At 43.8% G+C, this 13,118-nt stretch overlaps 1 protein-coding gene across 1 annotated transcript in view; it reads left to right on the forward strand.

The window, feature by feature from the left end:
• T265_14858 (hypothetical protein) overlaps positions 1–11,326 on the forward strand; it is a gene marked incomplete at both ends in the record, with an annotated part of 34,476 nt that extends 23,150 nt beyond the window's left edge. Inside the window, 5 exons of the mRNA XM_009175563.1 lie at positions 2,379–2,566; positions 3,224–3,287; positions 6,064–6,259; positions 11,023–11,198; positions 11,318–11,326. Coding sequence (XP_009173827.1) covers positions 2,379–2,566; positions 3,224–3,287; positions 6,064–6,259; positions 11,023–11,198; positions 11,318–11,325 — 632 coding nt within the window. The remainder of the gene's footprint in view (positions 1–2,378; positions 2,567–3,223; positions 3,288–6,063; positions 6,260–11,022; positions 11,199–11,317) is intronic.
• Between the last annotated feature and the right edge of the window lie 1,792 nt (positions 11,327–13,118).

Here is a 13,118-nt window from a genome sequence, read left to right on the forward strand (position 1 = left end):
CCGGAATGAGCTTTTTTTAATTATTTTGAAGTTGGTTTTCATGGGTCTCTTTGAGAAAGATTACCTTCCAGACAGCAATGTTGGCCTCTTTCGAAGGAGCAGCTGTACAGTATAGTAAGAAACCTGTAGGATTAAAATATCTCCGGTATAATATTTTGAGGCACACCAATTCGCAAGCGAAATGCCTGTTCACATCATATCAGACGTCCGGAAAGGGACCACTTTCGCAACTTAGTCCATCTAGCTTGGTTGTCCTGATTTTCAGCTGTGATTGATACTTTTTCAGCATCCACTCACTTATCCGAGGAAGGTCTACCCTATAGGAACTTCAAAGGAAAACGCTGTACGAATAAACCGACCAAATAATTTATGTTCTTGATGGCAAACTGTTCTAAAGATCAACGATGCTGAACACTCCTAATCACATGACATCCGAGTTCCCCAAGGTGTTCCAGAACATGATCTTGATTGTCATCACTGACAGTGGCAAAACATAATAGCTGGTTTGTTCGCTAAGCCGTAAAATTTGCTTGCATAGTTTTTATCATCAATAAAGTTAGCGCTGTCGGGACGTTGTTTCGTAGTAGAGCGGAGCGATGCATCAGTGGTGCCTGAGAGAATAGGGTGCTTACATCTTTAGGAACGTGATTAGGGACGTGATTTGGAATGTGTGGTACATGCCTCAAACAGCTTATACCGATATGCTATATTTCCTGTTCGTTGATTCTGATTCGTTATCAGTTGTCTGCACCCTGCAGCTGCATCCTGCTAGCGTTTACTATGCTGTGAAGACACCAGCGAGCAAAAAGTCGAAGAGTTTTACAGATAAGAGAGACCGGATTTTGCAACCCTTGATAAAGACCTACTTAAAGCTGTCTTGTGTATAATGTCCTTGGACGGAAACGAAACTCATCTCTGAAGAAAGATGGGTAGTTCTGCTATTTTTGACACTGATGGTTTATGCCCGGGAGTATAAATGGTTAACAAACGAGTGTCGGGTTTTGAAGTTTTATAGAGGCTTCACGGGGTGCGATATCCTGGAATAAAGCTTCCCGTTTTGAAAGTGTGAAACGTGTGCAGAAACAACTTGCGATATCAGGTTTGCTGAACCAGACGAATACTCGATAAATGGCACAACAATCTCGTCGGCATAATCCATGTTCATCAATCTTACCTCAGACGTGGTTTCGATCCCTAGATCCACGGTCTTTCGAAGCGTGAACTCTATGCTGTCGGCGGTGACAAGTTGAATGAAAAAACAAGCGAAAGCGTAACTGGGGAACTCCGTTGGTTTCGGAGAGGTTTTAAACGTTACTCCGGACACCGTAACCCCTGAACTTGTGGAACAAAGGTCACAGTCTCAATATACAGGCATCACTACTCAGCTGCTAATTCTGTAAGATAAAAAGGCTGCACTCTTCAGTATCAGTGTACTAGGCTTGACAACAGTGCCCAATTTCAAAGTTACCGCCAGAAAAAAGTCGAAAACAACGGAAGTTTTGGAATGCGAGAAAGTCGTCTCTCGGAGTAGATGTCAAGGCCCAATCTTCACTACTGGCGACGCAGTAGTGACGCAGGGAAAGTCCGGAGGAGGTATGTGGTCCCCACGTGATGAAGTCAGAGTATCTGGCTGTGATTAGCATTCCGCAGAATTACGTAGTTAGCCAGAGTAAGCCGCTGCTTAGGACTCTGACGCAAACAAGCAAGCGTTGGAATACCTGATATCATTCCTACTCATCGTGAATAGACGGAATGCAGTACAGTCGGTAATACACCACGGAGTTCCAAGTCCCCTGCTGACTTCGCCTCCGTGTAGTGTGGATGGTGGACTCCTCAACTGGTAGTCCTAATCTCCGACTGACTGTCGTGCTCTGCGGTACACCAGTGTGGCAGAGATAGACGAGTTCAAACCTCTGTAACGAAAACCTCAGTTGACTGTTTCTATGAAACAGGTAAATATTCTCAGAATATAATCACAATACCCAATAAAATTGCAGCGCAAGATTTCTGGAAGTTCTGAATGGAAAAATCTATGCAGTCAATGAGTTGACAATCACAAGACTTCTATCTGACTGCCAGCGATCAGTGAGTATTCTATATTTGAATAAAATCTATACACCCTCCGCGAAGATATTGACCTGGGTCTTGAATGCATGCTGTGAGAGGGTTACCGCCAGATACCGGAACGCTCACCCGTACACCACTTTTCTTCTGCAGTAAAGTCCCCCGTGACTTTTCAAGTATGTCTGATGACACGCGAATTTAAATTTGACTAAAACTCTGATTTTAAGTTCGCACAGATCTTTATTCAGTTTAAATGTGATTGCAACTGCTCGAAAGGCAACCAAACAACACATTTGGATTTCCTCTGAAACTAGGTGTTGCGTCCCACCTGACGGAAGTTTTGCTGAAGCAGCTTGATTCTGCCCGGCAAGTGGCAACTCAAGCAAAACTACGTCTGAGGGAGATACGCGATCAGTTTCGGCTTTCATCGTCGACAGATGCTGTCACAAAGCATACTTCAGACATATCCCGTCCTCGGTCAATGACAAATGAAGTTTCACTGGTAGGTAAATAGTCTTTACAAACATTTGGTCTAAATCGTTTCTTTGAACTAGATATAGAACTAAAACAGAAAGTGACCACTTTACATATGATTGGACTCTAGCTCCGACGTTCTGATTGACCGTGGTATACTTAACCGATGAAAAGTTGCAAAACCCATGAGGTTTGAAAATGGTGCAGCATCGAATGACGTGACATGACCGTGTGATTGAGCACTATGACGCATCTGCGAGTTAACCGCATGATGCACCTGCCATTCGTGATCGAATAGTATAGTTTTCGAACACTAACCGACGAAATGCGAAATCAGATCTTCCTGGGGTTTCATGGGACGTGCACGACCGACGACAGTCAATAAAATACTTTCATCGTGGATTTACATCCTTGGCAGACCGAAATCTTGTCTGCCACAGGATTACATTTTTGTCACACAGAAACATCATGGCTTCAACAAACAATGGAATTCCATTTGAAGTGGTCCGGTGATTTCTAGTTTTCGTCAAAGGCTAGCCAAATTGGTGTCTTATTTTATTACCTTATTTGGTTAAAAAAAAGTTATAAGCAAAGATTAATCGGGAATTAAACTCTAATTTAAGGATGTACTCAGGAACTGTGAGACAGAGATCGAAAACAAGACTTTCCATTCCTTTTCACACAGTTTCGACTTAACCCCTCGGAAAAAGAAACCACTCAACACACTTTACCACGAATGACAAAAACACGTGAGTTTACATTTGTTTTGTCTTTGTCAAATGCGCATGAAGAGGACCTCCGAGTTGAGTTGGGGCTTTTTAGTGTACCTCGAAGTCGGTAGATTCAACATGTTTGGGATGATTTCGTTTGGGGAAACCTTAGGAAATGAGGTAGCACAGATAAGCCAGTTGATCGTCTGAAATCAGGTGATTCTGTTTGAAAAAGGTCACTTTGAGAAAGACCCATTGCCCCTTGCTTTAGTACTACTTGTGGAGGCGATTGTTCTCGAATTTGAACAGAACAGCCTTTGAAACAATCCTTTTTTGCAGATTTCGGTTGAGTCGCGAGGAAATTCGATATCGCCTCCTTGGAACGTCAGCCGTGATTGAGTAAACGTAAATTTAGCTTTATCCTGCTTCGGTGGGTTCTGTTCACCGTAACGAAAATTTTAGCCTGCAGAATTCAGCTTTTTAGGCTGCAAAACAGTCGTCTTGCCGCACAGTTGTAGAACCGCTGAAACGGGGCAAATAAAAACTCAATCTTGCAGTCTAGATTACTGCGTAAATGCTCTCAGATCAGACTATCAAAAGAGTTGTTTTCCAAACGAGTGACCATCGGTCATCAGTCCTCTTGCAAATACATCGCCAGACCATATCCCTGTCGGAACAATCCTAGAGCCTTAAAAATGAATTTTACACCATCCTAGAAGGCCACTACAATGCCTGACTACAACAGATTCTGAAATATCATACCAGACATATTCCCGTACAGGCCTTGTTTGCCATGACGGTATCTTCACCTCTTTGTCACAAGTACAGACGAATAGCAGATATCGTCTTCCTTGATCTAGAAATAGTGCTGGACTCAGTCAACTACTCACCATCATGGCTTTTTGTGGACAAAAATGACGATAACTAAACTTCTGCGACGATGTTGGATGTACAAAGGCTTCTAGAGTCTAGGAACATCCTGTGTAATACTGCAGTGTTTCAAGGTACGCCGAAGATGTTGCGCTGCTTGGTCTATATCCTACCAGGCCACAAGATATATCTAACAGGTTGGTTCATTCAACCACTAGTTTATAGGTGTGACTTGCCCGACCATGGTTCCTGTAAGTATACGGATTATCTTCGGAACAATTCTAGCTAATCCGCTTCAGTCTAGTAATCTCCTTTGGCGCCTGATGAATATCACGGTGTCAGTCAAAATAACAGCGCGCAATTCCGAGTAGGATGGAAGGATGGATAGGGAAATTGGGAACTGTGCAGAACATTAAAGATGACTTGATTCGACTACCGATTTGTGTACAGTGTTACACAGAAAAGAAGATATAGAATAATACCAAGATAAATAGGTCTTTCAAGCAATTTGCAAACTATCCATAACTGGTCAGAGATCAACCCGCAAGCCTAGTAATTATGTTGTCAATCGCTTGGTACAACGCAGCTACCATGCGCTACCACAGCACGAGGTGCAAATAGAAAGCTGAGATGAAACATTGGTTGCCCACAGCCAACTTATACATGTCTGTGTGTTTCTGCTACCAACCATCATCTATATGTAATTAGGGCCTGTAGAAATTGGAGTCCTACGATGAAACTGTTTCCTATCCGTGCAGTACCAAGGGTGAACTGAACCCCCGGTCCTAAATTTCTCAGAGGCAGATGGGTGGACAGGAACTCGGAGGATGCGTGCAACGTAAACCACGTTTCGTGAAGATCAAGTTTCAACGAATTCTTTAATCCCAGATAGATCAGACACACCAGATGATGAGTGTTTCATGAACTAACACTCAACCAACTTAGATGTGAACAGTGATTCAATTTAGGCATATTCGTATAACTGTGTTTCCACTAGAATGATGTGGTTACCAAAAAATTCATTGTGGTCAACTTGGTCACCTGTAACATACATATAACCTAAAATTGAACTTATGTGTCACACCATACTGAAAACTCATTATAAGTCCATGAGCAGTTTCGTCCTTCTTGGGTCTCATCAGGTAGATGGAACACCCGAGTCCCGGTTAACCTTGAGTCCTATTAGACACAGAATTGTGCACGACTAGGGAAATACCCTCCTTTGGCAAATCAATTTGGTGTTAATGGAGACGCAAATGAACGTCACCATATTTCATTGTTCATGATTTTGAACCCAGTTTTTATTTCGACACATCAAGGTGTAGTGTAAGGAGGAAAACCCTCCGCCGCAAAGTGACTTTTCAGCAAACACAAACAAAGCATTTACAAGTCATTTGGACAGGAAGGTAAACGTCGCATATGCACATAGTTTTTCAAACCTGAACATTCTTACTCGTCTTCTTGAACTTTCGTGGATATCCATTGACTATTGCACAATTGTAAATGAACACTGCAAAACAATTCCACAATTTCTCTATAAACTTCATATTCCCGTAGACGCGGGACGGAGCTCCGAAGAGATCACAGGCTACTCGCATGCCTCACCAGTAGTCTCCGCCGTTACAGCAGTGGCTGCTGGAATCTGCCTAGTCCAGTAGGCTAGAAGATGACCTTATCTAATGAGCACCAGTGTTTCGCTCCCATAATTAACACCAACTCACTTTTTGCAGCTTGTTTATACACACGGCTTCCGTCCGGGTCGGTCTTCTTTACGTGGCTGGTGTGTTTGCGATTCGACAGCACACCAGTCGACCAAGCAGTCTAGCACTACCGTAACTTGTACAACATGAGGTTTATCCTAAATACGTAAATCGTACCTTTAACTACCATGATATTCCCGTCGATAATGTACTAAACAAACTTAACACTTCTTTTACCCCTCCAGAACCCAGAGAAACACCACCGGTGACGATACAGAAACCGTCGAGCTCAACTCGAGTAGTAATTCCACAACACTGTCTTAAACCAGTCAACGATCCTATTCTGGATGTTGTTGGACTGATCCGGAAGCTAGAATACGTGAGCTTCCAGTGTTCACCATCTGCTCGGAAACATTGTGCCATCAAGCAGTTTGTCGATATGTAGGTTTTTGTCAATTCAAACACTGAACTATTTACTAAACTGTTCGTTTCCATGAGATTGTTTGACGTTTGGAATACCGTTGCTGATTCTTGATGTGGACAAACTACTATCGCATCTATCCTACCTAATGGGCTCCGAGAAGGGCGAAATCAGTCGTGGGCTGTCAGAGAGTTTTTAGCGACTTTATCGATAGTGTATTACGCTATACAATTTGTCTTCACGGAGACTGAGCATCACTATACAATCCTGTCCCATCGGAAAAACCAGGCAGGTTTGATTGGTGGGTAGCATTTACCGGTATCCACATAATTTAGACCATCGCAGTTTGTGTTTGTTTCCAGTGCCCGGATTATTGATAACAAGATACCCTCCTCGAACAAAGAGTGGTGGAAGTTTCGCTCACCGGTTCACTCAGCGGTCTATGAGTAGCTTAGAGGAAAAATAAAATTTAGCCGATGAGTAAAACTTCCGTCCAAGAAGTCGCCACTCGAACAGCCAGGCCACACATGTGACAATGTGATATGGATCCTGTGATGGAGGGGTGTGTGACACTATATCATAGGTGCGATTGAATCACACTGGTTATCAGCCACTCGTGGTCAAAATGCTAAGTGTTAAAACTAACAGCAGTGGGTTCCAGGCCTCCACCGGAGTTTCCTGAGATGCGCACTGCTGATGATTGCCAGTCAGGATGAAGCAACTCTACAGTGCCTCCAGGCTTCTAAGGATAGAATGACTTCACTTCCAGGAAGAAATCTCTATTAAAACAGTAAAGTATCTTCACACTCATTGTGTGGTTTGAACACGAATTTCATTACCTACGTTCGCATCACGTAACCTGGAAGCGATCAAATGCAAATCAGCCGTAGACCCAGTTGGATCACGTGGCCATCAGCAACCAGTGTAGAGCAACAGGTAAAGTCCGCCGTTCCCTCTGCTCCAAACAACTCGATTCCGCTCATGTTATGGTGCGTGAATACCTGATGGTTTGTTCCTCCTCCCTCAAATCTCAACAAGAAACATACCAATCTATCATCTTCGAAGAACTGCCACAGTCCAGCAGCAACGAACTGGGCTTGCTCAACTACTCTATGCAGTAAGCCAGCACTGTATTGGTAGCGAGCACGTGGATACGACATTGAAAAATGCGAAAGCTATGCTAGCGTCATTCAGTGCTGTCCGTCCAACTTCTGTGATTCAATCGCAAGAATACTGGATATCGTCGAGGTCGATAGTGGGCAACGATCAGACAACGTGCAGGCAACGAGTACGATGGCGGATGCAAATCCCCTAAAAGTCGAACAGTGAAGATCCTAAGGAAGACCAAGAGCTCTGGTGGACATCGAAAAGTCAGAAGCTTAAAAACATGTCAGCGTAGTTGACAGCGAAAAGTGAAAGCCATCACCGGCAAACTCAGTTGTGTTGGCCATTGCCGTCTCTCTGGATGAGACCCCGAGACGGGATACATCGTCTGTTAGAGACATTATCAGACATGAACAAGTCATGCCTTCAGTGGTTCTCGTGAATTCAAGCTGTTGCCTTTGCACAGCTCATCTCCCAAAAAAGTACACCGACATCCCTGAATTGGCGCATCAACTATATCAGCTGCCACCCTCAATGCGCAGCTGAACGAAACTGTGGCAGTTAGGGTTACTGTACCACTATTGATGTACAGCTATTGATGATGATGACAATGACCTGACTTTTTAACTTTTCACTCTTACTGACAAAACCTCGTGGCTATAGACAACACGAATGAACTATCGATTACTACTGTGGTTTAATATGACCACATTTCTCGCCGTTGATAACATGCAAATGAATCTATTTATCAGTCCTAACTTTCACATAAATAGCTTGAATGAGTAGCCTGTCTTGGTAGACCAAACCAATTGCACTAACCCCCACACATCCCGGATTACTTGTCGCAGGCGACGACTACTAATAATTCTCTCGTAGAGAGGATAATGCTAGAAGCGGGGATTTGGACTCTTCTTGGAGGTGGACACATTTCGGGGGCAAAGTACAGGACCCACAATCCACAAGGTGGAAAAATTTTATAGCCTTATAGGGAACTATACCAGTGTGTCGTGGGTGACCGTCTATTGGTTGCGCCTGCCAGACTACGCGATAAGAAGACAGAACCCTGGACACGGCTGTGTTGTCAGGACAAAACATACAGAGCTGCTGCGTAAATGCGATCGTCCACTTGCTCGTTCTATACGGCCAATGGTGGTGTTCCGGTCGTGAACAGTTTCACCCCCAGTCCGCTGGTCTTATGCTGCTAAGCCTGTGTTTGCTGAGCTCCGCCTACGCGCCTGCCATCCGGAACGTGTGCGACCGATGGTGACCTTGGGGACGCGTCGTTCTTTGCACATGTACTTCTCAATGTCTGGAAGCGTCTCGATAGCTACATTAAGATGTTTTTTATTACGAATGACTTCTGTCCTAAACGTACTGCAAATCTGACTGAATATCAATGATCCCAATTATGTCTCGGTTACCGCTTCAAAGCGAATTGTCCGAGTTATACTGAAATCCGCATAGCGGCCTTAACAATCGTTTTTATTTCGTATACAGTTTAACTCGTTTTCCAATGCACTTTGAATGATGTCAAGTTCACATTTTGCAGCATGAGCTTTCTTCGCCTATTCACGAAGCAAAACGAAATATTTTCATAAAGGAAGTTTCTCACAAGGTTGCTGAAAAATCTTCGACAGCACATGACCAGTTTCGTCCTTCTTGGGGCTCATCAGATAGGCGTAGTCCCCGATTTCCCTTCAACCTTATGTTCTAATTGAACCCAAATTGCACTGTTTTAGAGAAATACACTCATTTGCAAATCAATTTGGTTTTCACGAGAGACTCAACGGTATCTCTCGTTTATGATGGAGCAGGCTGTGTGCAGCACATTTAGTTGTAGAACATCATAAACCGGAGGTTCAGTTGAGTCTCTCGTGAAAACTAAATGACTGTATTTTTCAAAAACAAAATATACCTTACTGTATAGACGTGGCCCACACTGCTCATAAGGTTTCTGAAAGCTTTTCGGCAACCCACGACCGGTTTCGTCCTTCTCGGGGCGTTACAAGGGCAGAAGACGGAATCGCACGAAACTTCGTCTTTGTGGAAAGAGTAATCAATCGTAATCCTATTCCGGACATTAGGAAACCACTGAACCACAGAGCTGCAGGATGACCGGTTGTAAATAATTGAAGCCACCTGAATCCAGGAACCAGACACACTTGCGTAGCGCTCTTTCCCATGTGGACATATTCCATAAATCTATCGAGTGGCAACGGTATCATTTTATACTCGAATTCAAATTCTGCAACAGGATTTAACTAGGATGTGAGCGGTTCCTGATTCATCAATATTTTCCCAATTTAGGTCAACGGAAACCGCTATGTGACTCCTGATAGGTCTTACAAATTAACTCATGCGTCCTGAAATTCATGACTTTCCTTTGAGGAGGTGGAATCGTTCCCTGATAAACAGGATCCCACACTCCTCCAGGGGACTGGAATAGCCCCTCACGAGAAAAAAGAAAATAGAGTCTGACGGACAGCCACCATTTGGAAGGCTAACTTGGAGGATGGAGTCGTGGCATTGAATCGATGCAGCTTTGAATTCCCGACCAAGGTTAGCCACGGTAACCGAAACATTTCGAGGAAGACCATGGGCGATTCTGCAGTGGTTTGAATTCGAATCGTTCTTAAATGTCACATACTTTATGAATCTCAAACCAGCTTCAATTAAATGCTCCACTGCATCTCCCTTATCTGAATACAAGCAAATTTGGTGTTGACGGGAAACTCCCCTGAAACCCAGCTGAATCTCCAGTTTATGATGTTTTTAAGTAACTGAATGTGCTTCACCAGGCTAATTTCGTGCGATTCGGGTTCAAGTAGAACATAAGGTTGACGGATACTTGGGGAGTGCGCCCATCTGATGAGCCCCAAAAGGGACGAAACTGGTTGTGGGCTGTCGAAGAGATTTCAGCAACCTTATGAATAGTGTCTTACGTCTCACTTATCTAAATTTGCCATAGCAGATGACAGCATAACTGTGCATTTTTGCTGTAAGAAGAAAGACAAATGGCGACAGTGTGTACGATGCATTAGGAATCCAGTGTCCACAGACGGAGGACCGAAACTCATCCATCCTGTTTGACGAGACAAAGAAAGAATTAGTCAAGCTGGATGGATTGCATGTTTATCAAGAGTCACCGTTTGATCAGTTTTCACAAAGACTCAATTTCAAATGGAATGTTTTATTTATCTGCGAACAGTAATCAACCTGAAAAAAGGGCATCTCGACGGGTTGTGACGTATAACTGGTCCCAGGGGAGCGACATCTCAGAGGATTATAATCGGCCCTCCGTAGGTCTTGACCTCAGTCCTAAGTAACCTCCCTTGAATGAATCAGTACGTAGACGTATCGACTTAGATTTCAGAGTTTACAAGCGATACGTCGTAATTTAACACGCCAAGATTATCTACAAGCACCATATTTCAATTTCTCTCACCAAAAGATGACAAATTATCATTCGCAACCGTCCTACTCTAGAAATAGGAGCAAGATTGAGAGTGGTCTGATCCCTGAAAGGGCTTATAATTTCATACGCCGCAATCATGCATTAGAGTCTTTGTAAGAGTAGGTTTTGAATCTGGTTCAGTTGGACCAGATACCACAATTCAAAATCTACCTGAAATAATCTCGATGTGCTCACAACTAACATGTTGAGTTCGCCATATTTCAGTTACCGAAGACGCTTGTTCTCGGCTTCAATTCCCTCCTCTATCGTCAAACAAGAATTGATCCAACTGGCTCGGAAAGTCAGCAAGCCCGTAAATCAAACGTTTCTCCCGTCATACCCTCGGATTCATGAAGAAGGCAGTAATGAGGGAGATGACGTCACATCCAACTTTATGGAAGGTAAGCTAAATCTACTGGAACTTCAACTGAGTTCATTGAGTTATATTAGCTGAGTCTCTTAGACACTTATAAGAGAGGAACTCAATTTGTTGACAAATAGGCGGCCTCTAGCCCCCCAGGCTGTGCATAGATCATACCATGATCTCAAAAAGAGCCAAACGGCAGCTTATCAAACGGCGGGTTCTCAAGGTGTGTACACTACTGGACGAATCTTTCAGATTGAATTTGGCCTGTAAGGCGCTACCAATTATCCTGAAAAACCCGTAATCACATCCTATTCTTCTAAATGAAAGCCTCCACTTGATTTTGAACTCAGTGAGACCCAAAAACCATCCGTTCCGATAAGTTCATTGCTTTCTGTTGTTTAGTGACAGTCAAATTATCGCTAGACAAAACCACATTGACGAGACAACCACGTGAACCAAAGACGGCCATTACACGAGGGGAGATTATTGATCAATTGAAATTACGGATGGATAGTTTGGAACTGAACACGGCTAACGGCTCAGAGCCAACGGTTATTAGAGAGCATATTTGAACATCCAATCCAACCTTCTGTCTTGACCTTTGCAAAGGTGTCCAGTTAGCAGTCATTTAGCCAAACATGTTGGGTACCCGCAATGCTATCTTACATGAATATGTGAACCTATGTTTTGCCGGAACATCACCAGACTCACTGGCTCACCAAATCTTGATTGCGTCATGCATTATTGGCGACAGTCACGTGGCCAATCCAAATGAATCGTTTCAAGTTATCTACGGCGTATCTAGCAGACTGTCAGTATCGACCCAACGGCGCGGTTTGATTACAGCCGAAGCAGCCGTAATACGATTGAAAAATCCGGTAGTATGCGTCTAAAAATGATTCGAACGAGCTGTGAATCTGCTCTGGTCATGTGACACGAATCGATACATCCAGTCGCTCGACGGTCCTCTAGAGCGCCTTACAGCGTCCGGGTAGATGCGGCAAAAACATCGACAAATCACTGCGGAAAAAAAACCCATGCATCTGGTCGGATAAGAGCTCGGTCGTGCGCCTTTTGCACGATTAGGCTCTGGGTGTAAGGTAGGGCTCGTACTTGAAGCATACCGTTTTTCGTTTTGTGGGTCCTGGAGGGGGGTACAGAAAATACCCAGACTCGGTGGTTGGTTTGTTCACCTGGTTGGAGTATTTATAGAAACCCCAAAAACGCCTTTCACATAAAGCGAGTCACGGCAATTAGAAGTGAAACAACCAACCCTAAAATTGCGAGGTTATCCACGCGTAACGCGATACTCAAAAGTTCGCTGAGAACTCTTTGACAGCCCACATTCGATTTTTCCCTTGTGGCTCATCAAGTAGTCCCCAAACTTCCGTCAACCTTATGGTGTTAATGAAAAACGTCCAGTCTCTGGTTTGTGGATAGGCTGCAGGTTCACAGTTATGGAAGTTTGTCCGCAGTGGAGTTGTTGTGGTTGATGCTTGTTCTGGAATTCCACTTTCGTCCCATAATTCATGGAAACTCTGGTTGTCTACAAGATGTTCGTTAAACCAACAGCTTCTGATGGATCGATTATAGGTCACATGAGCGCCTTGCTTTTGTTTTTCATCTACTTATACCGTAACGGACTGTGTAGAGCGAAAACCTTGAAAGAAAACGTAGTGCGTGGGACATGAATCCCTGTTGAGTTCGAAACGATCAGCATACCGAATTTCCAAACGGAGACATTGTTTTATTCACCATGTGGCCAAGTGTCATCCGAACGAGTAGAATCACCTGTGTTTTATCTTGGTGATTCGGCGCGAAGAAGACACCTAGGTCCAGCTCGGCATACCTGATGAGAACGAAACAGACATATGTATCTTCACTGACAGCAAAACCGCCGTAGAATAGTGATGATTCACTGTGGGGACTGTCGAAGAGAAAATCCAATCGGGAA

Source organism: Opisthorchis viverrini (assembly GCF_000715545.1).
Source record: "Opisthorchis viverrini unplaced genomic scaffold opera_v5_287, whole genome shotgun sequence".
Classification (NCBI taxonomy): Eukaryota; Metazoa; Platyhelminthes; class Trematoda; order Opisthorchiida; family Opisthorchiidae; genus Opisthorchis; species Opisthorchis viverrini.